This window comes from Chroicocephalus ridibundus, chromosome 9 (genome assembly GCF_963924245.1).
Source record: "Chroicocephalus ridibundus chromosome 9, bChrRid1.1, whole genome shotgun sequence".
Lineage (NCBI taxonomy): Eukaryota > Metazoa > Chordata > Aves > Charadriiformes > Laridae > Chroicocephalus > Chroicocephalus ridibundus.
Window position 1 is genome coordinate 29,812,257 of NC_086292.1, and position 27,912 is coordinate 29,840,168.

The window sequence follows — 27,912 nt, forward strand, 5'->3', positions numbered from 1 at the left end:
TAACAATACGTTCATGTGCCAACATGACTGAAGAGGAGGAGGAAATACAAATAACTGGAACAATAGAGCAAGCAAAACCAAAAAGTCATTATATCCTATACATTAGGAAGAAAATCTGAAGCTCAGCAAGAGGGAAAGCATAGGAAATCATATTATTCTCTTGGTCGTTAGCCTGTGTCAAAATACAATCCAGTCACTTCCCAGCACGCAGCTAATCAGTCATACAATAGAATTCAAGATCATTCTGGTACGGATGCAGGGAAAAAAGAAAAAAGTGAGAGGCTCTCATGTTTCCTCAATATATTTAACCAAGCGCCTAGCAAATGCATCATTATTGCAACTTGTAAGTAAAAAGAGAGTATCAGTGAAGCTATTTTTAAATAAGAATACAAGTCATGCTATGTAAAAGATTTTTTATGTGCTGAACTTTCTGAGTTTTCCACACCCCCCCTTCCCTCAAGCCAAATTGCATAAAGTCTTTCACAAATCTGCTTGGAGCTGTTCTTTCAGTCACAAAGGAATGAATGTTAGAAGGTCATGTTCAACACATGACTTCTCTATGAGAGCTGCAAATGTAAATCTCTTCCTGTTAAACTGTCAGCAGGAGAGCAGTTGTCCAGCAACATATACAGCAGTTTCTTAACAGGTATTCCTAGCGAGTGAAGTTTTCTGCCTGGTGTCTACTATAATTTCTTGACATTTCTACATTTTAGTTTTATAAATCACTGCACAACTTGAATAAGCCTTAATTTTCATGTGCTTTATACACTTTCAGAATGAATGGATTTACAGTAGCTTTATTTAGATAGGCTTCCATTTTGACATATTCTCCTAATTGTTTTTATCGCATGCAAACTTTTTAAGCTGCATACCAGACAGTTAAGTGCATCAAAGACCTGCATGCAATGATTATTCTTCCTTCTTCCATAAAGTTGTTGGATTTTGGCATGTGAATTTAAATAAGGGAAAAAATTGAGCAACAATTCACTTATTAAGATAATCAGGTTCAAATACTCTGTTTGGATTTCAAAATGGCAGTAATTTGCTTTACTAGTACCCAAATATGACTTTCTGAGTATTCTAATTAATTGCTTCGTAACACCTTGCACAAAGTATCCTGAAGTATTTTAGACTCTGCAGACATTACAGACCTGTTTTTCTACTTCTTTGCATTTAGTGCAGTTATTAATATCTGAGGAAATAGGTTATAAAATGACACTCTTCTGATGTGGTATCCGATGTGGCATTGAACCAGAATAGCAGGATTTGATGCAAGGCCCAGTGCCACAGTGCTCAGCTCAGCCACAGACCAAAGAGGCAGTTGTGGAAACTGAGACAACTGCCTGATAAATAATCAACAAGCTCGTTATTGAACAATGTCAGTGTAAAGGATTTGGATGGGACCTTCAGGGGCCACCTGGCTCAGCTTTCTGGGCTGAGATGGAGTGAAGTATACGTGCCATTTCTGAGAGATGTTTGCGCTGCTGTTCCTGGAGACTTCAACTGAAGCATGTATAACCTCCCAAGCCATCAGTTCCCATCTTTGTATTAATGTTTTAGAGACAGCAACCTAAATTGTCCTGGTTGCAATTTAGGCCTCTTACTTCTCATCATTCCTGTCACAGTGGGCGAAATGGATTATTTTCTTTCTCTTCACAACCATGCTTTTACATGCTTGAACACTCCTTTCACATCCCCTTTTGTCTTCTCTTTCGGCTGAATAGATTTAAGTTGTCCAATATTTCCTCACAAGTCATGTTTACCAGGCCTCAGATCCTGGCCTCAGAAAAGGACTGGCCTCTCCACGTGAGCCCCATCTTTCTCCAAGTATGGTGCCCAAGCTAGAGGCAGCACCCTTGCTCACACCTCACCAGTGTTAAACACCAGGATTAGGTCCCATTTTCATAGAATCATAGAATGGTTTAGATCGGAAGGGACCGTAAAGATCATCTACTTCCAACCCCCTGCCCTGGGCAGGGACACCTCCCACCAGACCAGGCTGCTCAAAGCCCCATCCAGCCTGGCCTTGAACACCTCCAGGGATGGGGCAGCCACAGCTTCTCTGGGCAACCTGGGCCAGGGGCTCACCACCCTCAGAAAAATTTCTTCCTGATGTCTAATCTAAATCTGCCCTCTTCCAGTTTGAAGCCATTACCCCTCGTCCTACTGCTACATGCCCTTGTAAAAACTCCCTCTCCAGCTTTCTTGTAGGCCCCCTTTAGGGACTGGAAGGGGCTCTAAGGTCTCCCCAGAGCCTTCTCTTCTCCAGGCTGAACACCCCCAACTCTCTCAGCCTGTCCTCACAGCATCTCTGTGGCCTCCTCTGGCCCCGCTCCAGCAGGTCCATGTCCTTCTGCTGTTGGTGTCCCCAGAGCTGGAGGCAGCACTGCAGGGGGGTCTCCCCAGCGTGGAGCAGAGAGGCAGAATCCCCTCCCCCGCCCTGCTGCCCGGCTGCTGCACACACTCGATGTTCTCGCTTTTCCCAGCTCCTCACTGGTGGGGTGAGGACTCGGTGCTGAGGGACCCACTGCCATCACCTCAGCCCCCGCCAGGCGGCTGGATGGCGCATGCGCGGCCGGCCGGGCCGGGGCGGGGGGGACGGTACCCACAGACACGGCGGCGGGCGGCCGCTGGCGGCGGGATGCGATGACATCACCGCGGCGGGACGCGCGCGGGCGGGACGGCGCAGCGCGGCGGAGAGCGTGAGTGGCCGCTCCGCGCGTCCCGGCGCGGGGGAGGGGCGCGCGGCGGCGGGGCAGGGCGGCGCGGGGCGACGGCGGGGCAAGATGGCGGCGGGCCAGCCCTCACCCCCTCCTCCGCCCCGCGAAGCCCCCAGGCATTGCCCCTGCGGGCGGCTCCGGGCCCGCGGCCTTCCCGGGCGGCCCGGCCCGGCTCTGCGCGGGGCCGGGGGAAGGAGTGAGGCTGGTTGTTACAGGAAGCCCGTGGCGGCGAGCGGGGCCGGTGGGTTAGGCCTCGCTCTGTGGGGGAGGTTGGCCGGGCTCCGCAGCCCGCGGGTGTGCCCCGCGGGAGCCCGGCCTCGGCCCGGCGGGTGGAGGGGACCTGCCCCTCCGAATTAGGGTCTCCCGCATCACCCCTGCCCGTCGTCGTGAGCGGGGTCTGTGAGGAAACCTCAGGGAAATGAGTCTGTGAAGGAACCTGCTGAGGCTGAGGGAGATTTCTCTGCTTCTCTAGTCTTCTGTGTATGGAAGGGACAGGAACGCTCTCTGAGGAAATTCACTGTAAACTCTTAAAAACTGCTATAAGGTGTATAAGTATTTCCATTTTAAAAGCTATTAACAGAGTTCATAGTTTAAACTGGTGGCCTTCCTTTGCTGTTGGAGAGAAAATCATGGTTACAAAAGCTGAGAGAACAGTAGGTCGTGCAGCCTGCTCAGGGGTAGGGTTTCCCCTCTCTACGTGTTTTTCTAAATACAGGTTCTTGTTTCCAAATTATTTACAAATGCCCTCCTGTACTGGGAAAATACTTGGCCCCTCAGGTTTTTTCCCCAAATACGTGTCAATGTACTGAGCTTTTATTCCACCTTGATTCTAACTGAGTTAAATTGGTGGGCAAAACCACGGTTTTCTAAGGTAGCTCAGGGGTTGAGGACTCCTCATGCTGGGCCTGTCCTGATGTCTGAAGTGATGCTGAAACACACTCTTAATTTGTTTTCAAGAACTCTGCTTCTTTGACCAACTGCAGAACATTTCCATTTTGATAAGCTCACTAGGTTGTCTTAAAGGATACAAACGAGTGCAAATCTTAACAACTGCCTGTTTGTTGACATAGGTTTTGGCTATTTACTTTTAGAAAACCCAGCCATTTGTGAGGAATACAAGATGTAATATGAGAACAAGTGAACAGCTCACTGAAAGCAGTATCGTTACTGATAAAGACCAACAAAATCCAACTTTGGATCTGATGAAAGGTTAATCTTGTTATGTTACCTAATTTCTGATAATTTAGAAGTGTCTTTAACTTCTGGTTAGCGTCTGGTTCTTCAGAATAAGAACTGTTGCAGGAGAGTGTTCGCACTCTAATCAGTAGCTGGCTAGCATTTATGCCAACCTTGAAGCTGAGGGTTTAATTTTATTTCAGTATCGTTGTCAGTGTTCTGATAAACCTATAAATATTTAGTCGTGTGCACTTGCATTTGTGGCAATGGTTTTGTAGTTCAAAACTGGACTGAAGTATTCACTTTCTTAGAGTTGACTTCTACAGGAATCATGACGTCTTTTTTTAAAACGAGAACAGAAGTTTTCCATTTTATTTTCTTCACCACTAATTATCTGATACCAATTTCTTAGTATGTCTCTGATTCATTTTTCTTTTTGAACTAATAACCAACTTGCCTGGCTCTCCCTCATAGGAAAGATTATTCTGCTTATTATTCACTATTGCAGAGCAGTCCATGCAATTACTTGTTTTAAAGTTTTAATATTCTTTGTACTGCTTACTATCTTACTACATATACGTTTATGTTTTCTGTAAGTTATTCTTTTTTTTTCTTCTTGGGCCTTTGGCTACTTTTAATAAGGAGCAGTGCAAACACTTTACAAATAAAACAATCTTCTGAAAACCTTACTGTGTTCATCTGATGTCCATGACCTAAATGCTGCTAAGAAGCTAAAATTAATTTAAAAAGTGGATTAAGTGAAAATAATTGATTGCATTTATTTTGACACAGGTATGAAAACTCAATGGGGTCATCCAAAAATGTAATAAGTGAGCCTGTTGATGTGGAGGAAGGCTATAACACGATGGTAAGACATTCAGCTGCTGTAACAGCGGGGTAGGGTTTTTCCTGCTGCAAGAAAAACTGATTTTTCATGTTGGAATTCATTGATAAATCATTTCATTTGTACCTTCTCTGAAAGTATTGATTCTAGAAAATGAATGACTTTAATTTATTAATGCCAAGATGAGAAACCTTCAAAAATGAATTTTACTGTGGAAGAAATTCGAGTATTTCTTCTGGTTTTGCGTCATTTCCAGTTCTGTGAGCGTATAGGTTTTTCGCACTTTAGGACATTTGTTTCAGCTGATTCCCATTTTAATCTTTTTTCATCCAACCTGTGCTCTAGTGTAGGACCATAATGTTTGGTTACAGTAATAGGGTGGTGTTCTTTGATGTAGCTGAGGTTAGAACTGAATTAACTTTCTTCGAGAATGCAATGGATAAAATTGGTGGTTTTTTTTACAGCAGTATATTTATACTATGAACACCATTAAATCAAGAATCCTCATAAAAGGTCCTTTAATATTCATAGCCATGCAAAGAAGCAGTACAGACTAAATAACAAAAATCTTCTATTTAAGGCTAAACAAATTTGTAGTCACTCCTTTTACCTAACATGCAACATACCTAAATGATTGTATCTAGAGCACTTTGAAGAAGGTAACTTCTTTGGATAATGGAGTAGCAAATAGGGAAGGGATCAGGTTGAGGAAGTTGTCGAAAACCTATGCATCGGTATCACTTCACTCGTATGAAGGAGGGTATTAAAGCTTGCTCTTGTCTAGTCAAATGCAAAGACCGTGTTGATACGCAGTATGGCCTTTGGCACAATAGTTTGCACTTCTTTGTGGCTGTACACTTCGCTATTGCTAACTGTCCTGTTAAGACCTCCTTTAAGGGTTTGTTGTTTTCTTTTGACTGACATCTAACTTACAGAGACAAGAATTTTAAGTCAGACTCCAGTTTCATGATATAAAGTACTTGGAGATGTCATGTTGAGATACTTCTGCTTTCCTTAAAAGCTTTTCTGGCTTGTAAAAAAAATAGACAAAATAATTTACAAGTCAGTTTGGTGTGGACTAATGCAAAGTTTTACACTTACATGGGAGTAATGACCTCCAGAAATAAGGATGGAAAACAACTGTCTTAGCAGCAGTTGTTCATAAAGGAACCTTGGGATTATAGAGGGTTGCAGGTGCAAAAGAGAAATTCTGCTTATATCTATTATATATATGTATTTTATATATCTCTTATTATGATATATTATATATTTGAGTTGGGTCTGCTCTGACCAGGGGATGGAGACTTGGGGATTGGACTAGACCTGCAGAGGTCCCTTCCAGGCTTTGTTATTCTGTGACTGTATAAGTTGTGCTAATTTATGTGTGATATGTTATGACATATGTATTACATCATTAGTGATGAAAAGGTAGTATCATATTGCAAAAAAATACCCATCATCATTTTGAGATGATTAAATGGGAATATCATCTGTAAGACGTGAATAACCTGTCCACAGTGTTTATCATTGAGAAAGGCTTTACTGAAGTATTTGTATCTGCTTTTGGACATTGTATTTCAAAGACACGTGTGAATCAGTTGGAGACAATCTGGAAGAGAAAACCCTAAGTGCTCAGATTCAGAAAACTTGAAATCTGAGATCTGGAAAACATGATAAAAAAGATTAAAGGAATAGGGATGGTAAGCGTGGAAGACTGATGAAGGATGAAATGGAACATTTCAGCATAAAAACAGCATAAAAAATAATAGGGAAGAAAAAAATTCAAATGGTTTCCAAATCTTCTGTGTATGGCAAGAATGAGTGGGTTTGTGCTGTAGGAAAGCTATAGTTAAATGTTACATAGATGATGCTGAGTGAACACTGTCTGCTGGTGGAGAATTTGAAAGAAAAGATGCAGTAAATGAGGAAAGATGTATTTGTTTACTTTGGTTTTGGCAGTTGGGGATGCCATAGATTAGCTTTACTTCCAGCTATGGTGAGTGTTTGGGTCTTTTTTGAAGATTTGAAAATAAATTAATGCAAAATGTAGCCTGAACATTCTTCTTGTAAGACAGACATGTTTCATAGGTGATAAAGTTAAAATTATTTGACTCTCTTCTGATGTAGGCTACCACACGTATTTGCATTGGGAGTTTTTACAGTAGTTTAAAGTGGTTTTAAAACAGTTATGTGACATTTGTGGATCTTTGACTCTTAGACCGATGATAGAAAGTGTACTGTTAAGCAACAAGGGATTAAAATGCCAAACCAAACTTGATTCAGCAGAAATGGTCACTCTTACTCCAAATTCCTAGTGAGAATAGGAAATTAGTTATATAGAATACGGGTAGACTAGAACCAGTGTAGTACAGATCCTGTTTTTTTATGTGCTTTGCTTTGCTTTCTTTGGGCCAAAATATATAATTTGCTTTATTTATTTCCCTAGGTTTTCCAATACAGCAGTGACTTCTTTTTGTCTTTGTTTTTGTTGTTTTACATGGTGATATCTCTAGGTAGGTCAGTGGAGCACTAGATGGCACACTGTGGCTTTGAAACAAGCAATCGAGGACATCTGGAATGAGAGAAACCTAAGTTAAATACTACTATATAAGCATTGAAGTAAAAGCAGTTTCTCGTTTGTTTTGTGTTTCCTACCAACTTAATAAATTATAGCTACTAATCTGCTATATTAATTTTTACTGTATTTTCTTTCTAAGTATGTACTAGTACTATAAAACAAAGTGGTTGCAGGCTTGAGTCATGTGATGGTAAGAACAAAAAGAGGAAAAATGCATCTTCTGATTTTTACTATAGAAAATGAGTCTGTTTGTGCCCGAAATAATGTTTAGATTTATGTAATTTCTTTGTGGTTAAGTTTGCCAGTGTTTAAAGATAACTTGGTCAGCAGTTTTGTGCTATCACGGTACATAAATTTAGCATTACAGTATATAGTTTGGCTTTGTTTCAAATTATTTTCTGAGGAATAACTTGGTATGCTGTAGAAGAGGCAAGATTTTATCTAATTGACGTTTGTCACTTGATACAAGTATTTCTTAATCAGTCTTAAAGGTCTGAGATGGTGTATTTTGCAAGTGCAAAGCAATATGCTTATTAGGTAAATGAAGTTCATCCTCAGGGCCTCCCATTCTGTCTTTGAACAGCTGTAGCTTTCTAGTAATAACAGCTAACTTTATTTGCCAGGAAATACTTCCTGATTTCTTGTCCTCTCAGTGAAAGAGAGCTGGGGTTTTCATACTTTTCAGACAATTCCAATAAATCCTGTGCCTTTCTCCAGGCTCTGTTCGGTCAGCTAACATATGTATTTTGGTTTCATGCAGCTTTTATCTTGAATAATTACTTCTAATTAACACAAGGTAACTAAAACATTTGTGAAGTCTGCTGTTATGCTCTAGCAGCACTGACAATCAATTCAACGGAGGTTAAAAATGGGTGGTGTGTAGATGTACACATACTGAGGGCTGGGTAGTAACTCTCATGTCATGTTGATGAATCAGTCTGGTTGTCATGCAGAAAAATCGTTGTGAAAGTGAATAAGTACACCTGTTTCGGATATTTGAGGAAAATTCAGTACCCACTGGATTAGGGTACTGAACGCACATATTGGATGAAATTAATATATCAAAACAAAAATTTATATTTTTTTTTTCCATCACTTGTATTTCTTGTTTTCAGGCTTCCTTCCAACGCTCTAATAGCCATGACAAAGTGCGGAAAATAGTTGCAGAAGAGGGACGTACAGCAAGGAACCTAATTGCATGGAGTGTTCCACTGGAAAACAAAGAGGATGATGGTATGTATTCAACAGTCTGCCACCAGCTTTTTCCACTTCGGTCCCTTTGTCCTCTGGAGGTGCGTGCTTGGAAACATATTTCTTACATAGAATTCCTCTACAAAAAAAAAAATGTTTATTTTTAGTGTACATAGAATTACAGAAATGCCTAGGTCGGAAGGGACCTTTCAGGTCATCTAGTCCAACCATCAAGGTAACTGTGACAAAACCCATCACTAAACCGTATCATTAAGCACTATGTCTGCCTGTCTTTTAAAAACTCTCAGGGATGGTACCTCAACCACTTACCTGGGCAGCCTGTTCCAATGCTTAATAACCATAGTATAATTTTAAAGCTTTTTTCCTAAGTGCACCCTGCAGTTGACAGATCACTTTATAAAACCTTCACAGTGACAGATTAAAAACTGTTTTCATTTTGTCTGTAACATTTAACACTGCTCTCTCTTGCTGATATTATCAAGATACTTGTGTAATATAATGTTGTCTTAAATTCATGTCTTGTAACTTGGGAATTCAGAACTGTAGGGATGGCTTAGAACAGTCCAACAAATTGCTGTCTGTGCTCTGAAACAAATGGTTGGAAGTTTCTTTTGGTATCACTTCAGTCTTTGGTAAACATCTGTGAAGAATCTTTAAGGAAGGTGGTATGTGGGACAGTTTTCCATAATACAAGGCATCAGAACAGTTTTGTTACTGTTGTAATATTCTCTTGTGGTATGATGCCTTAAGAAGCCAGGAACTGACTTAAATTTTTATACAGCTCAAGCTGTTCCACATGACAGAATGCTGTTTTTGAGGACTTCATCTGAAATATTTTTGTAGCTCACATGTCCCTGTGCAGGTGCTGCTGCTTTTGAGACTTAGGCAGGAGTGCCTAAAAGTTCTAATTTATATTGAATGTCATATTCATGGTATAAAATAATCCTGTTGGACAGCTTGGTCAAGTGCCCAGGTATGCTCGCTCCTCTTCATCCCCACGCCTGACAAACTGAAAAACACCGAGACCTTGAAACCCACATACTATAGCTGGCTATAAAGTAAATATTTTCACAAATTCAGATGCTAGAGTCTTTTAAAAGAGCAGTTTTCCCAGGCATTGGAAGAGAAATTAGTCCTGTGTCACTCAGACCAGGACACTAAGTTACAAGAAAATTAACCCTATATTTGAAGCAAATTGATGCAAAGTTTAAAATGTCTTTGGCTTGCTTTATGCATTAAGATGTATTTGTGATTTTTTTTTTTCTTTTTAAAGCTGAAAAGTCTAAAGTCACAGAAGACAAAGTGTTGCTTGAAAACCTATTCAGATGTTTGTACATGGACATTTGTATAGGTGCAATTTAAGGAAATTACATTCAGTTTCAAAGGCATAGCTGTACTTCTGTTGAACAGTTGCAGGCAGAATGGTGGTTAATTTATGTTTGTCAGCTAAACATCCAAAATCTAATTACAGTTGTCCACATTTACAAGCTCTGGTTTCATGTTCTGATCCTTTTACTTCAGTGTTGTCCCAGCCATCTTAGTACATTTTGTATAGTGGCATTTTTAGTAAGCACTAGCTGGTCAGCAGAAAAACGTACTGTGAATCTTTGTTAGCTACATGTAGGAAGAGAAAATGGAAATAATTTAAGATTTGAGCATAATCTGACCAAGTAGAGTGCGTACCTCCCAGCTTGCAACCTACATGCGACTGCATTATCATGAATATGTGGGTTTCTTAAGTGGGCCAGGTGTGTGTTCTTGTGACAGCTTTGTTTACGTCTGTCTCCAGAAGATGCATTTATCTATCTGCTAGTCTTACATTTGCCTGCGTGGTCTTGAGTATTTTCATAGATCCATTGATATTATTGGACTAGTCATATATGTCACTTAAGCGGAATAGAATTGAGGCCCGAAGTATTTATAGATTCTGAATTACACTTTTGGGCAAGGTAGTAATATGAATGAGTATATGTGAAAGGAACATGGAGTATATTTCTAAGAGTATTTTTGAGTTACTTGTGAGTTGGTTCAATTTCTGTTTGAAGAGTCTATTTTTTAATACTACCTTGCTTACGATATTCTTTTAGAAACTTTCAAGTAAGATTTTTTCCTTAAAAATGAGTGTGAGTTGTAGATGAATGTTTGCTCTAACATTTTCTAACAAAACATGAAGAATGAATGTAAAAGTGAATTTTTAGCCTTCATTAAATAGTTGTTATGTATGATAATTAAAATCTAAGTAGCTATATTCATTTCCTTCTTTTGGTTGTATTAGCACCATTGTAATTTTTAAACTTTTTGTCACTGGTAATTTCTTCTTTTTAAAAATTCTTCTTTAAATCATAGCCTGACCTTTTTGCACAATACAAAGAATCTGATGATAATTGCCTGATGGAAAATTTCCCTGTGGAAGGGAACTTGTGGCTAATGAAAGTCTGGCAGAGCCAGATCCTTTACCACTCGACCCTTGTCTTGGCATAGAGGGTATATATGTTGGTGTCAGTGAGCTCTGATTCATTTTATGCTGAGCTTTCAATGTGCGTTTTGTCCCTGAGGAATGATACAGCAATATTATGAATTAGGACAGTTCTAACTCGTTCAGGAGTTGCGTAAATCAGGCCAAAGGTGCAGGTTGCCTGAGCCAATCCTGCAACTCTTCTGTACAAAGCAGAATTTTGTCTTTGGGCAGTTTCCTCTGCTCATAATGTTCAGAGGTATTGCTTTGGCAGTAGCAGTGTGCGATTTAACATTTTGTATTATATACTGCTATTCATTATCAGATTATTTTTTTTTCTGCAGAAACAGTGAAGGTATGGGCATTCGCAATTACTAGTGGTAGTGTTAGAGAGGGCTGATAAATTAAAATGCTGGGTTAATTTTTTTAGTTTGTGTCCTTTCTTTTTCTATTTCCTTTAAGGATTGTGTGATTGTGTCCTCCTTACCATTTAATTTTTCCTCTGAAAGACTTGTGTATTTTATATAGAGGATATGAGTAAAAGAGCAATAATGAAAAGAATTGTAGCCAAAACCTTCAGATTCCTTAATGGAAATAGATAGTTCCTGGCAATTGGGAATATTTCCTTAAAAATGAGAGAGATTTCTGAAATGGCATGTGGCACTTCTGTTACATGTTTTGGAGCAGCATGCACCCTTGTTATGTCAGATCTGAAATTCTAGTTACGAATACAGATCAACAACATGAGAAAATACAAAACATAGTGGCAGTGGTCTAGAAGAGATAGTGATTGTTAACACATTTCAGGTATTAAAATTAAAATATTTGTTCACAGAATTCATTAATATGCAGCAGATTCTATTGGATAGACTAACTAATAGCACAGTTGACTTTGTGTCCTAGGAGGAGCGTCTTTAACTGTGAAAAATTCACTAGTCTGATATTCTGTCTCCGGAATTAAATTTGCGTTCCAAACCTATGGCCACTGCCTATCACAGTCACTTTGTTCTTGCCCACCTTGAAAAGCTGTGATCATTCTAATAGAGGTTTTCAGAATTTTTTCTTTGTAATTATTTTATATGCCTAGTATGAAGTTAGAGGCACTGCATGCAGATAAGCACTACACAAATCTTATTACAAAATTTCAGCTATGATATTAGTGATAGTTAAGACATCCCAGAGGCTTGACATATAAATGTTAATAGAAGTTAACATACCTTTGGAACTTTAAGAGATGCGTCAAAAAAATGGAAAATCTTGTATTTGCAACGGTTCCTTTCTTATTTCCTACTTGCTTAAAATCATCTGGGCTCTCGCCATATAGAATTCATTTGTGGATGAAGCATTTCAGGGTAAGGAAACATATTTTATTGCTTGAAAGGTACCTGGCACACTTTGGGGAGCCTGCAGTATAATCTGCTCCTTTAGCAAGAGCTTGATGGAGCAAACAGGTTTTGCAGTATGTGATGAAAGTCAGGAAACTTGGCTCTCTTTGGCCAAGTAAGGAAGTTGTAAGAGTCATGACTGAAAACATTGTGTGTGAGCCCTAACAACGTTGGATCTGGTTATAACTGGCAGAATATAACATGAAGGGAAGGGTACCCTTTAGGGCTCGTAAGTTTCAAACCTTCAGTTTCACTGAAATGAGTGGAAATCATGATAGGTGAATACAGGGCCATTATGTTCTGGATGAGGCAGTGTCAGTGATTTGTAAAAGTAATTTTATGCAAAAATATATTGCTGTAATTCAATCTGGAGGTGGAAAAATATGGATAATTTTGGTTATCCGTGCTTGAAGGCAGTCACTCCAGATGCTTAGCACTGTACAGCTAGAAAAATCATATCTACTACTGCTCTACAAATTTTTAAAAAGATATGGGTTATAATAATATTAGAAACTTCAATACGCTTCCTCAATTAAGGGGTCAAAAATAATTAGTCTCATCTGGTTGCTTGCCCCAGGCGAGTGCCTCTCCCTTACTTTCAATGAGATTCGGACAACCAGGTCTTATCCAAGCCTCATTTTTGCAAAAATATTTCTTAGGATGGACAATTGCCCCAGTTGGGGCTAGTAAAATAGATTGTGGTGTACAGACTGGTTATATGTAGCAATGGCACTGTAACGTAGACTGACTGTCTTACAGGTTTTATAGATAATATGGAAGAAGAGATGTGACAAATTGGATTTATCACACTGAGTATAAGAGCTGGCAGAAAACAACAGAATGCTTGCCCATTTGTATCCCCCGATTCATTCAGGGAGATGAAAAGAAATACAAGCAAAAATTGTTACCGTTCCTGCTGAAGGTGTGACGATGAACAGTGCCAAAGGCACTGAAACAACATACGCAGTTGATCTCTGCCATAGTGAGAATAGAAATGAGGGCGGCTATTAATTACTAAATTTGAAGGTGATTCCCACATTTCTCATAGTAAAACTATCCGAGAGAGAGATGAGAGGGATGATTTTTTGAGACTGTTAGTATAAATTATAGCTTTTGAAAATAATTTATCAGTGGTGCTTTTTTGGAGATAGTAGCACCTCAGCTTTTTGTGACAGGAAGTCTTCACAAATCATAAACTCTGTGTGCTTCATACTTAATTACCAGAGAGAGAGGAAATGGACTTCAGGTGTAAAATATGACTGTAGGTCCCTGAATGCTGCAAAACTTTGCTACTTTGTATATTTCACATTGGCAACTTAATAGCTAATGAGATTATCATCTTTGGTTGCTATTGTTCTTTTCTTAAAATTCAGTAAATTCCTAGCAGGTAATGCCCTTCATATGTCATTGAGTGCTTGTGCATCTCATAGCAATGCTAGTATTGTATAGTTACACCCTGGTAGTCACTGAACATACACATAACCATTGAGCAGTGCTCTTGTGTTGTCACTACTTGTGAAGATAAAAGGACAAAAGCAGAAAGGAAGATGTCTTTTAAGAACCAGAGGCACTTATAAAAGAAAAAGAATAATAAAGCTCGGAAATATGGCTGCTGTTGAAATAAAAAACTTTTTGGCCCATATACCTTCAGAAAAAATAAGTCCTTGCCACACACTATTTGGTTTTAAGTTTGCAAAACCTGGTATTTAAAGTTTTACTTTATCTAAATGTCTGCCTTATAGAGAAAGTGCCTGAAAACTTGATTTTTGTCTTTACAGGGGACTTGTTCAGACATTTCTCCACTCTTAGGTGATGGATTAGTTTTTGTAGAATCTAAAGAGACTGCAACTTTTTTTGTGTGTTCATCTGGCCCTTTTTTAATTTTAACATACCCATATTTGTTTGCAAGCTTTTTCACTGTGCAAGTTCTGTATGCCATTGCATTCAATCTTGTCTTTGCAGAATGTAAATCATGTCAGAAGAGAGATTTTGGTGATCGGAATATTTCAGTTATCATAACTGGGACATGGAACTGACCTGCAGTTTAAGCTTTTTAGTGAATAGGAAGTTTTTATACGTACGGTAGTTGAATCAAATTTTTTCCTGAATTCTGCTAAATTGAGTTCAATATATTAATTTGTACCTGTTGTTTTGGCTAATGCAGCATTTTAAAAATGAATTATCAAGCAAATAATTTTTAATTTGTTTTAAAATTAAAGGCCTTGTTCCCTGGAATAGCCAATGATGCAAACCAGCTGTACAGCTGCTTGATTAAGACAGGTTTACAGCTGCTTTACATAACCAGAGCAATGTAAAACAGCTGGACTGTGTTAGGGCAATTGGCCTAAGAACTGTTAAAAACTCAACTGGACAATTCTGAAATTCAAGAATGATCTTCATGGTCTAGGAAGGAACTATATTTAACTAATACATTTATCTGCTTGGCTTAATCCAGCTAAATAATCTTGAAACTTTTACTTAGATACAATCTGTGCTGGAGAGTATTCTTGCCTTAGTTAGTGTTTTGTCTTAACTTGCTTACGTTTTTGGTAATTGGATCCTGTGAGTTTCACATTGTGCAAGTTAGATGCTAAGTTGTAGGAATAGAACTTTAAAATCTTTTTGTTTTAATTACCCCATAGCAAATCTCAAAGATGAAATGTAAACATGTCAGTTAGGTCTAGGGTAACACAACTTTATCTATGCAAAGATAACTCATTAGTCAGTTAAGAAATTACCACCACCACAGCACTGAGGCCTGAAATCATCCTTTCTGACTGTGGGAATTTAAACTGATTTGAAGCATAGTTGCTAAAGTCAGTTCATATAAGCAGTGGAAGGAGACAGGTACGTTTGAGAAGGCATTTCAGATCTTCAGGGGACTGACTCATGCTCTGTGAATGTTTTTCTCTCTTCCTTTGGCTACCTAAATGTAGGTGGGTTAAATCCAGTCCTAAATTCTGTTTTTACCCATCTTTCTTGGCAGAAAATACCTAGATCTACTGGTAGGTTGTTTGAACAGTTCGAGGAAAAACTAAATTACTGCATTTGTTTTTCCTAAGAAAGATATTATTTGTTTTAATTCTGCAATATCTGATTAAACAATCATTCAAGAGCAGACTTTTTTAATCTAAATAGAAAACTAGTGTCATATTGGATCTGTAGATTGTAATGATGTGATTTTCAGAGGCACTGAGCACTTAAAGGTGTGTTATCTTTGTTTAATGAAGTCTGTAATTCTTGCCTTTCTTTGTAATTTTTTTCATTTTCTTTGTGTCTTCTGGCATTATCCACATTCTGAACTGTGGAATATACACTTGGAATACACAATTTTACAAACGTCTTAACTCATAAATTGTACCCATATCAGTGCATTGCAAGATGAGATATGTGCGTTTTAGAATGCTGTATTGTTGATTTAAACAGTTTCTTCTTCCACAGGAAAATCGAAATGGCAATCTGGTGGAAAAACAAAGAGGGTGACTCAAGGAACACACAAGACTGCAAAACAGGTATCTGCTTATTTTTTTTTATTATGACATAAAATTTATGACATAAAAATGTTTTGTGATATCTCTGATACGTTACTGGCTGAATAATACATATGTAGAACTGTGCATACATTGTATTTTTAAAGCATACAAGTTTCAAAGTCAAGTATTCAGAAGTTAAAAAATGCCAGAATTTAGGTTATCTTCCTCAGCCTTTACTTTTGGCACTTCCTAAGCTCTGGATGCATGACTTTTTGGCATTAAAGTTATTTTAAGGAAAGTGCTGTTCAATGAAATAATACAGGATATTCTTCCTATAAACATGCTGCTTATGCAAAGGCTACCTTTCGGCCCAATTTCTAATTTAAGGAAATGCTTTATTTCTTGACGTCCTGTATTAATGGCTGAAGTCAGTATGTCCTATTTTGGAAAAAATTAGTCCAGACGAGTAAAATTTCTGAGAGTTATGACTGGAAAGCAAGTCCAACTGAGAAGTGTCAAGAAGAAACTGCTCTTATTTTTATTCATGTCTTTCTTATGTGACTGACAACTTCTGTTACATTAATAAAGTAATACCTCAATTTCGTCATGTTTAATATTTTTAACAGTTGCTTTTCTTTGATTAATGGATTTAGCCATTAGTATGGCTTTATCCATTTAGTATTTTGAGATAGTCTGTCGGATTTTGATAGTATGGTATATGGAAGATGTTATTTTTGGGGGGAAAAAAAAAAAAGAAAAAAGGAAAAAAATGCTCTGCTTCCATAGAGATGTATTTGCATCTTTAAAACATAGGCATGTTATTTTCCCAATTTAATTTAGCAACTGTTTACCTTGTGTTCTCTCTTCACGTACTAGCATGTTACAAACACTGTGGATCCTGGTTTTCTTGTTCTGTGAAGGTGGAATTTTATTGATATAGTTGGGGGTCCCTGTAAGGGTTTACTCTCAGAACCTTTTGGGTGTAAGAGTAGTGCGCTATGTAGTTTGGGTTCTGTCCATTTTCCTCTCTTGGGATTAAGTAAATAATGCATTTTCAGGAGAATACTTGATTGTTATTCAGTGGCTCTGTGTGGGATTGCTATACTAAAACTGTATTGTAAAACAGTGCATTCCTATTGATTACAATTAAGGGTTGAAATGGGCTGCCGTGTGTCTATCCGTTTGTCACTTCAATTTGGCTTTCAGCACCTTTATTTCTGCTGCATTTCGGACACTGGATACTGCTGTAAATTGGTGGCTTTTTTGGTTACTTTTGTTGAGCCTTCAGTTTTAATTTTGCTTTGCATATTAATGCGCCACTAATCTCAAGAAAATAAACTTTCAAGAACTCTTTCATGTGATCTTATCAACCTCATCTTCGTCTTGGTAGGGTGCTGGCAAATCTACATTCAATAAATTTTGGCATCCTGAGAATAAATATGCAATTCATAGTTCCCAGATCTCCAAGGCAAGTTACTGAAACTATTTTGGAAAAGAAAAAAAAAAAAGATTCTGTTTTCATGTTACTTTTATCATCCACACTGAGTTACTTCAGATGAAAGAAGGAATATTCCCTTGTTTCTTAACTTCAAAGGCACAAAAGCTTTGCATTTTCTGCAGCCGAAGGTTTTACCTCTCACTACAAGTGAGATAATATGAACCCTCTGAATCTTTGCCGTTCTGAGGTGGGTTTTGTTCTAGTGATGACAAGCTTCTGTGTAGGCCTGCTAGATCGTGTCTGTATAAGCCATCATTGCACTTTGGGTAAACACGCATGTTATTTGAGGGTCGGGGGAGGCCAAGGCAAGCTATTTTTTGGTGTGTTTGAAAACGCTACGATTTTTTTATTATTTCTGTTTTTTGTAATGTGCGATGGTCTGGAAAGTTGTTGAACGTAGGTTAAATTTTGGATAAGTGTATTGTCAAAGGCCAAGGGTGTAGATGTTTGCAGGATTGTAGCTTTAGAACTCTGCTCAGAAAAACTTAATTCTGTGTCCTTGTGTCTTACCAGTGGAAAGAGGCTTGTGCCTCAAATACAAACCAAAGTGAAAAATCTGGCAAGAGTTAGTTGGAAGCGCAAGGCACAAGGATGTAGGTGGAGCTTATGTGGCTTGGGTGTAGGTCCTTCTTGGTGGAGATACGGGATTGTCACATAGTCTTTCTGCAGACTACACTGTTAGAAATATTTTGTCCAGTGTCCCTATGTTCCCTCGGAATACCAGGGAGATTGAGAGATGATCATCTCTGGAAATCGAATTTCACTATTGCATCACTCTCAACCCGAGCATGACACTGAAATATATGATCTGGTCAGAAGTATGCACTTCTAATAAATACTGTTTAATTGAAACTTCATTCCAGGAAGGATGAATAAGAATAATAAAGCTATAGCTGTACATCAGCACAGAAACTACAGTCTTGAAAAGTCTGTACCTAATCCAGCATTTCTTGCTTTTCAAAGTGAAAGGTTAGTTTGGTTCATTGGAAAATTTACTTAAGATGCTTCCAGGTAAAGATTCTGCTGAACAATATACAGATTAACACAGAAATCCTGGTAATTTTTTGGTGCTTGTGTTAAATCTTTGTACAGAATATAGTAGTCTGTATAAAATATTAGTAGTATCTTTATATTAAAAGTAGTCTTTGCTGCATCTCTTCCATTTAAGCAAGTACTAGCTTTCATTTCATTATAGTTGCTGCCAGACAGACTTGATTAAATTTGGAAGTAGCTTGCTGAGTTTCATCTTTTTTCATGGAATTTCTGGAGACTGAAGTGCCAAACATGGGACACAATTTGGGTTCTTCTCTGAAAATTGACTTCTGTTTCCTTGAGTGGCAGGTACCAGGCTGTGACAAATTCAAATGTATGGTGTTAGAACTGATTTGCACTGGGAACTTAAAATATTATTTTTATTAACTAACCACCGACTTAATGCTTACCTGCTTGTGTGATGGTGTCCGATAAATTTGGTAGTTTAGGGGTTTGCATCCTTTCAAAGGTGTTCTGCTGGAATATGAGTAACTGTAAATGTTGCTTAGGTTTTACTTAGACACTGGAAATCTGCTTACGGGGTAATAATGGAACTGCTACAAGTTACAGTAGTACTTAACACAGTTCAGCATGTGGTTTTCCTAATTAAAATATGGCTGACATAAAAGAGTTGATAAATGGATGCCAAATATAGAAGGTGGAAAACATTTATTGCTAAATATAAAAACATATTCCATGACACTGTCTTAAAGATACATTTGAAAAAATGTATCTTTCAAATGGGGGGAATTATGCATGGTTCCTGTTCCAAAGCAACTGATCCTTTATATCAACGATATTTGCCGAACGCATAGAAACCTAGTCACTTTAGTAAGGTCACATTTTAGAAATAGAGGCAGCAAAAGGTAGCACTGTTATTTTAATATAGCTATTTATGATTCTGTAGTTAAGGTTGTGTCATTGTAAACTGTATTTTAAAGGAGCTGTAAATTAGCCAGTATAAGCTTTGCTTTAAAGGTTTATATACAAGGCCTCAGCTAAGGAGCATCTTTTCTCCACGCTGTTCTTTGAGGTGACTCTCACGTCATAGAAGAAAAAATATGAAATACTCTGACATGTGAAACCCTTCTGAAATTCCTGCTAACTGGTTGTTTGTGACATGCAGCTTTTTTGAACGTGTCTCTCGTGCATACATTAGCTGGAGTTCATCAGGAGTACACTTAGAACATTTTGAGATATGTGTAAGGGTAGCAGAGGTGGTGGTGTGGTTGTAGTAAATCAGGTTCCCATTCTTCCCCGTCTTACAGAAAAATTAGAATCTGAAAACAAACACAGGTGAGAGCATGACCATCCTGGCAGCCCTGGGTCTACCTCCCTAATTACAAAGCGGCATTTGCTGTGTTTGATGCTGTGTGGTACAGGTAGTCAGAGCGCTGGGGGGAGTAAGCAGACTGGAACCCAGAGAGGCTGCCAAGGGAACAGAGCTCTGGAATTTATTAAACAGTTCTGCAGATTCTATCTTCGTGCCAGGGTGCGGTTCTCCTGTAACAGGAAGCTGTGTTTATGGCGTGAATTTATCAAATAAGGCCCCTAAAATCTAGAGAAGAAATGCGTTTATATTCTTAAATACGGTGCTTGAAAAATCATTTGGTTATTGCCTACTTGCCCATTCTGTAATTTGAGCATGAGAAATATAAGCTTATTTATATGTTTCCTAAACATACAGGGAACTTTTTGTAGCTTAGGCACAATTTGTCGGAATTCAAGAGGAATCCACAAAACCCAAAGATCCTCTTAAGAAGAATGAGGAAAATTTTCTCTAGTCTTTGTACAATCTTTGGGTCTCTATTCTAAATATTTAATCATTAAAATTTTATTATAATTCCTCCATAGAAGTACTTTCATTGATAAATCCATCTAAGACTATGTTACAGTTCCTGATTACTTTATATTGCCTGTGGTCTGAAATGACTTTTCTATAAGAGTTCTCTGTCTTTGAGTATAAACTTACCTTCCATTACACTTATCTTTTGGCACAAAAAAATAATGTTTCCCAGCTTTTTACACAGGGGACAAAAAGGCTTGAATCCCAGTTAAATGTTTTGCTATTTACAGTATTTCTAGTTGGTGATTAGATATTCAAATTATAAACTCTGTGTACTGGCATGTGCAATGTTTGATTGTTTTTATTCAATCAGCAAAAGCAGAGTTTTTAGAATCGGATTTTGCAGTAATCTCTGCAAGGGGATTCCAGTAAGAATTGATTTTTCTAGAGATTTGTGCCACAGTGGACTAATGCATCAAAACTGCATTAAAGGTGCTATTAAAATGAATGCATTAATGGGGGAAAAAAAACACCCAAACAACCACAAAACAACCAAAAAGAGGAGTATTGTAGCATGTAGCTAATACCTCCATTGTAAAACACAGGTGGGTGTCACTCTGTGTTTACTGGAGGTGCTTTTCCACCTGGCTACTATGGAATGCAGAAGCTTATAGAAGTCTGGCATGGGAGCAGCATTTTTCTGTTTCTTGGTGTGGGAGAGAATTTCCAGTTTAATAAGGACAATGCCATGGGGCTAAGCGCTAATTTATTATTTTCAGCCAAATGGGCATGCTTCAGAATCCTTTGGAATATCCTGCGCAGGTAAGCGACAGTGTATCTCAGTGTATCTGTCAAGGAGACATATCCCCATATGAGTGACTAAGCTGAACGCACAAGGTCACCAGATACATAACACTTGAGGTGACATAACAGTACGTCCAAGTAGGACGTTTGTGAAAACAGTTGGATGTTCTCCCTCTGCCCCCGTCACGCTGCACGTTGGCAGTCCTCTGTATCTGTGCAGCAAAGCAGTACTGGATCAGTTAGTCTGCATTTTAACACTAAAGATCAAAACACATGTGTTGTAGTTAAAGCTGTTAAATTGCAACTTAAAACAGCACAAGGACATTTTCAGGCTTGGTGTGAGTAGGAACAACTTGATTCATTGGCACAGCCCTTACACTGGGTTGAATTGAGCTTACAATGTTAACAGTATGGTGAATGGAAACCTTAGTACAAGTAGTCTTCTAAAGCGTGAAAGCTTCCTTTTGTAACTTATTCAGTGCTTGCTGGCATCTCCTCTGCAGTGTAACCATAACATATTGATCAAAAGGCTGCCTGCATCAGCATTTCACTGACACTAGTGCTCATAGAGTAGAACGAGGCTTTAAAGATGATAAAGTCGTATGTAATGTCTTGGTAGTGGAATTTAACTGTGATGGAATATTGATGGTATGATTATTAGTAAAATGTTATTTTCATCTCTAGATGCACATACTTGTCAGAATAAGTAATATGGGATGTGTTAATTAGAAAATGTAACTTTCCAATGTGCTAAGAGGCAGAATATCTTGCACTGTTGTGCAACGTGAATGTCGGGTTATAAATGTCAACGAAAGAGAATCTGGTTCTACATAGCTGCTGCCTATATTTAATATAAGAAAGTGAGTTTTGAAAAGCTCACATCAGTGGGATGATGTTGTCTTCAGTGAATAATTGAATAATTTCTTGTTTATAAGTGTTTGAATATGTTGAAAAAATGTGTTGCGCACAAATCCAGCCCCTGATCTTACTTCTGTTTGTTGTTTTCCTTTGTATCTTGTTTTTTCAGAACACTACCATAGACTGTAAATTAACAGCAGCAGGAGCTGGAGATAAAAACTTTGACAAAAGCCCAACAAAAACAAGACAGCCTCGAAAAGTTGATCTGCGAGCTCGATACTGGGCATTTCTTTTTGACAATCTCAGACGGGCAGTTGATGAAATCTATGTTACATGTGAATCGGATCAGAGTGTAGTAGAATGCAAGGTAAGTCTTCAGCTGTTCTTTGTCTGTTGTCACATGGCTCATACCGTGCTTTTTTTGTACTTTACAAAAAAGCCAAAAGAGGAATTAGAGCTTCAAAAACATCTTACTTTTTGTATTTAGTGAAGGCTTGTAAGTAGGAAAACTGATGGCATATTTATTCAGATTTAGGAAGATTTTTTAATTTTAGGCAGTGACTAATTTTTGAAGTGTATGAAACTTGTAGTGATGTATATAATGTTATTAGATCTCAGTTTTTTGATGAAATCAGATTTTGCTTCTTGAGTTCTTATTTTTTATTTTTCTGACCGAACACCAATTTATTTATTTTTTCCCTGTAATGTTCTTTACTGTAGGTGGCACTGTTGTGATTCAGCATTTTTTCACATTCGTTTGCTTCCTGTTAAGTGGCTTAATTATACATTGCTCCCTTTTTGCAGTGATAGTTATCACTCTTCTAATTCTTCCTGTGGCGTTAAGAAAGTGCTTGGTGGTCAAGCGTAAACAATGTCTGGTTGGGATGTCACTGTAAGGCGTGCTTCCTAATTTCAAATAACCTGTGTTTGTAATAGCTTGTGCATCTGTTTTATGTTTTATGATGATTTCCTAGTAGATCTGTAGAAAGACCATTGTCATTTAATAAAAATCATTCATTGTTTAGAAATGGAATTTAGCGCAAACGTTAGGAGAAGCCAGAATAATACATTATAAAAGATATGTTAAAGACACGGCTTCTGTTTTCATATTAAACACAGCTGAAAACTCAACACATTCTGGAAATGATTATCTAATCACTGTAAAAAATTACATATATCAATTTAAGTAAACCTTTTTCTTATCATATGTATCTAGTTCTTTGCCTTAATCAGACATGGCCAAATTGACTTTGAGATTAGCGTACAAATACATTTCATTGAAAGCAGGTTTGAAAACCGAACAGTAGCTAGAGGCTTCCAAATTGCTGGTTGGCCTAACACAATTTAACATTTTGTTACTGAACTGTCTTCCTGCTCAGGAAACTTCTCTGGAGAATTTTTGGGTTTAGGAAAACCAGTCAGCCTTGCATGGTAATTAGATTACCATTTTAAACTTTTGCAACTGGAAGAACAGAAGTGTATTTGTATCATTATCACATATTTTGGAGGTTAGATATCATTCAGCATTTTAATCATGCTACTTGATCTGTTCTTGGATGGGGATATTACATAGCCTGAGTGAAAAGTCTTCATTTTAGTAGCCACTTGACAGTGATGTATGTATCTGTGTGTATCATGTTACTTGTTTGCAAAACAGGGGTGGAAAGAAACAAAAAGGAGTAAACAGGGTAGTCCAATGTCATGTGTTGTAAAAGTTATGTAACATTCATGTTGCTTTTACCTTTTAGAAGATCTTTTCCTCTCAGCACACGAAGTACCTTACCTGAGTAGCTGGGATATGCGTCGGTGCTGTGGTCTTTTGTCTGTGAGATTTTCTTTTCAAGGTTACTGTTAAATGATGATGGTTACTCTTTTGATAAATTACTAAAATTTTTATTAATTAAGCTGTGAAGTCCAGAACTGTTGAGTCTTGCAAATTATTTTTACTAATAATTACTTTTATCAGTTCTGTTGATTGCTATTATTTGTTTTGGGGTGGTTATTGTTGACAGATACAGTCCAGTTTCTACCAGAGTTGGTGTTGTCCATGTGTTCTAGCTCATCGCTTACAGCAGAGCGCCTTAATTGCTGTCTTTTGAAGTGACTGTTATACATACTTGTAACAGATAGGCGTATAACATTTCTGGTACTACACACATAGGCTTCAACTAGGGAGTGATGAAACTCATCATTGGCGTGGAGGTATGTTTTAATTTTATATGGATTACTAGTGATAACAAACAATAGATCCTTGTGGAAACTGTGAGTCTTCGTCACCTCTGATCCTGAAAAGCTGATGATTGCTGTCCTCCGTCAACTGAAATACCTTGTCTAAGTGCAGCTTTCATATTATGGAATATATAGAAAGTGTTTACTGTAGTACCTCAAGCTTTTAGGAGTTCATAAGTTAAAATAATGATCTAGACTCGGAGTTCAGTTGGGAAATGGTATTTGAAAAGCACTTGTGATATTGTTTCAAGAATTCATGTAGCTTAGTGGAAGGCCTACATTCTGTGTTTAAAATAGCTTACCTCAGTCTCTTGAGTTTGATCATTACAGTTTGTCCACATGTGACTCACTTCAGGTAAATAATCCTAATTTGCTTATCTAAAACGCGTAGTTGTTTTATTGCCTTGGCTTTGGTCATCCTATATACATTGCCATCACGTTACTACCAAGCACCAAGTTTCATAATTTGTATTGACTGTTCTGATGCTGCCTGGCCAGATCTTGCAAGATCTCTGGTCGTGCCTTTTCTTGCTAGCTGAAAATATGAAAGCAGTGAACAGAATCTAGATTCCCTGTTTTGTGCCAGATTGGGTTTCTGCTTTTGCGGTAAAGATGGCTGTAGCAAGGTTCTGCGTGTTACTCCAGGGATGGCTCCGACCGTTTGAATGTGCAGGATTGGGAGGATGCAAAGTCATTTTATGCCTCTGGTTATGAATTCTGTGTGGTCTAATGAGGTATCTCCCCAACTCTGCTGTCATCAGCAGAAATCCAATAATGCAGATGTGGCATGGCAAAACATGTTAAGCTTCATTGGCAGGAAAATAATGTGGATGTGTATAATCCTTTTGGTAAGCTTTTGGACTTAGGAGGCCAGGTTTAAAGTGGTGTGTCTTGGCTGTCCTTGTCCATCCATGATTTTCTGTTATCCCTGCCATAACTTTTAATATCAGTGGACCAATTTAAATTAATTTAGTCCTTATACATTTCATGAGAGGTAGGTGATTAGCTTGGAAGAAGACATCCTGTTAAAGGTTCACATTGCAGAAAAAACTGCCGCTCAATCCTTATTAAAGACCAGGGAATTCAGAGAGAGAACAAGAGAACATGAATTCACCAACTGAGGAAAGAGGGATTGTGTGTGGTGGTGTTTTTTGCTTTGTTGGTTTTGGGTTTTTTTAATAAGAATTAATTGAAGTGCATGTCATTATGTCATTTCTGGCACCAGAGAAACCAGTAAGGAGATAATGGGAAAAAAGGCTCCACTAGATCCACAGTTTGCAGATCAATTTAGGCTTTTTTTGCTTGATGGTCTGTTGTGGGTTTTTTTGTTTGTTGGTTTGGTTTTTTAATTTGGGCAGGAGGAGTTCAGCTAGCTTTTCCTTTTTTATGTATGGCAGTACTTGTCTTCTGAATCTTTTAAATTTAAGATGAAAATTCCATTTATAATAAACTTTCACTAAAGCTCATTCTAAAAATGAGAATGGATTAGCTTCATTTTTATGCTGTTTTTTTGCAAACTTTTTATACTACAAAGAAAAGTATCTAGTGGTTAAAATGTTACAAGAGAGACCAACAGACACATCAGGTCAGTTGAAAATGGTTTAATGTATTTCTACCTAAAGAACTGAGATGATTTTGATAAATGAGAATTTCATATGGCCACATTTCTCTATTTACTTTCCAAACTCATTTGACAGAATATCTTGTTAGGTCTTTTCATGAAGTACCGTCTCCTCAAACTTATTTCTTGGTCAAATGGGGCTATGCTGTTCTGTTTAAACATTTTAGTTGTATAAAGATTGTATTAAAAGAAGACTGTGTAAAAATGAAGTGTGACAACTTCTGGCATTTAAAACCTTTGGATTAATCTGGTATAAAATTTTCTTTTGGATTTTGTACCTTTGCTCTCTTGTATTCTTACAAGTTGGTATAGTTTTATTGATTACATTGTCACTGAAGATAATGTTTGATGCTCCCAAATCGGAATGGGCTCTAGTGGCTGGTTGTGGTTGAAACTGCAGACGAAAGGCTTGTGGTAAGGATACAAACAGTGGAAATGTGTGTAAGAGGATCAGTGGTTGTGTATATTTTCTCTCAGCTTTGGGCACTGCTGAAGTTGGTATTTTGCTATTGATTTGGAATTGAGAACTCTCGAATCATGTATATAGATATATATAGATACGGCTTTGGTGCTTTGTATATAAAGATATAATGAACACGACTGAATTATTTCTCAAGTTGAAGCATCGTTTTACTGTACATAAATCAGTTTGTGCAATAGTGATTGGATATAGTCTAATAGATTTGGCTATTTTAACCTTCCAACATTTCAAAATGCAAATTGTGTGGGTATTCTATACATTAGTTAGGTTTCTGTCTGTCTAATATTTATATGAATGTTTTATTACCTAATATTTTCTAGTTTTGGGTGGTGAGCTTAAGCAGAAAGGAATTAGTAATACCTTTAAATTGCTTTCTGTATGCTAAAAGGAAACAAGCCCAAAATTATTTGTGGAAGGAGAAAGGCAGATTCCGCAGCCAGTTTTGGAATTCCAGCCAATGGAATTTTGACTAAAGCAACAGAGAAATGTGTCTTCTGCTGCTGTTCTTTTATGGTCTTCAGGTGTCTCTGCAACTAAGTGGGGTTTTTTTGGTTTGTTTCTGGTTTTATATATATATATATATAAAAAATATATATATATAAAAGAAACAACACATCACATGCATATATAAAACTCTTATTGATAGAGTTTGAGCAACTGGATCCAGCAGCTAAGGCTGTGGGTACGTCTAGAAGAATCTCAAACTACTTCAAATTTAATTCTTCTGGGTTTTTTTCTCCTAGGAAGAATTAATGGCTTCAGCTGCCTGTTTGTGTTTTTTTATATTTCAAAAACCTGAATTTTATGATGTGAAAATTTAGTTTTATATTCTTTTAAAGTTGCTGTTTAGCATTACTTAGTGCTTGTGCAAACTTTTATCTTTCTACCTATTTGGTGGAAATGAATTGATTTCTATAAGGTTTTGGCAACGGTAGTTTCTCTCCTTGTTTCTAATTCTTACACATACATTCTTAAATCAATCTGCCTTGAGTATAGTTCAGTGAAATCAGTTTCATTCTGCTTGAGATTCTTATTCCCTCTTATAAAATGGAAAATTCAACAATGAGGTTCTGTTGTTCTGATTCTCATAGACAGCACAAATACTCTAAAGAGTAAAGCCGTTCCCTTAAAAGATTTGATATGTTGCATGATGTTATTATGCGAGAGAACCAGCTGAAACAACTTTAGTTAATGCCTTCCAATCAGGGTGATATCTGTGAGAGAGTCTGAGTTGATTGAAGGCCTCCCAGAAGGAGGGAGGAACTTGCTTCATTAGCCTCTCTTGCTGAGATTGCCTTGTGAGGGCTGCTTTTGGTTCCGGCTATGCTAATTGTGATGATTTCAATCTATGCATGCAGGCTGAGACTCATGGTCATCCAGGCTGATTACTGACTTTTCAGACAGCCAAGAAAATAAAACTGTTTCTAAACATGTTGGAGCTGAAGGTAGAAACCCCAAGATTTTCCTAACTTCACTGAAAAGGAAATCTGCAAGAATTCGGTATGATGGTCAAGTTGATCCAAATGGGATCTTGATCCCATTTCCACTGAGAAGAGCCAGTGCAACACTGTCCATTTTACTGTTTTGGAGGATGAGTTTTGATTTTTTTTTTTCCAAACTTTTCAGTTTTACAAATGTGAAAAGTACCTGGATCAAGGGAGGGAAAAATACAGAATCAGGGTTTGATACTTAAGGCTTTTTGGGAGAGGTAATTTGTTATTTGTGAATTTCACGTATTCCCTTGTAGCACTACAAACCCT

The 27,912-nt window shown here is 37.8% G+C and overlaps 1 protein-coding gene across 3 annotated transcripts in view; it reads left to right on the forward strand.

Moving 5' to 3' along the window:
• Positions 1-2,584: 2,584 nt before the first annotated feature.
• Positions 2,585-27,912, forward strand: part of SCAPER (S-phase cyclin A associated protein in the ER) — a 163,747-nt gene continuing 138,419 nt past the window's right edge. For 2 of the 3 annotated variants that reach the window (XM_063346275.1, XM_063346276.1), the window contains exons 1-5: positions 2,585-2,702; positions 4,689-4,764; positions 8,434-8,551; positions 15,812-15,882; positions 21,991-22,188. In XM_063346275.1, coding sequence (XP_063202345.1) covers positions 2,647-2,702; positions 4,689-4,764; positions 8,434-8,551; positions 15,812-15,882; positions 21,991-22,188 — 519 coding nt within the window. In that variant the 5' untranslated portion in view covers positions 2,585-2,646. Of the gene's footprint in view, positions 2,703-3,811; positions 3,930-4,688; positions 4,765-8,433; positions 8,552-15,811; positions 15,883-21,990; positions 22,189-27,912 lie in introns of all 3 variants that reach the window. The other variant, XM_063346277.1, reaches the window with a different exon arrangement.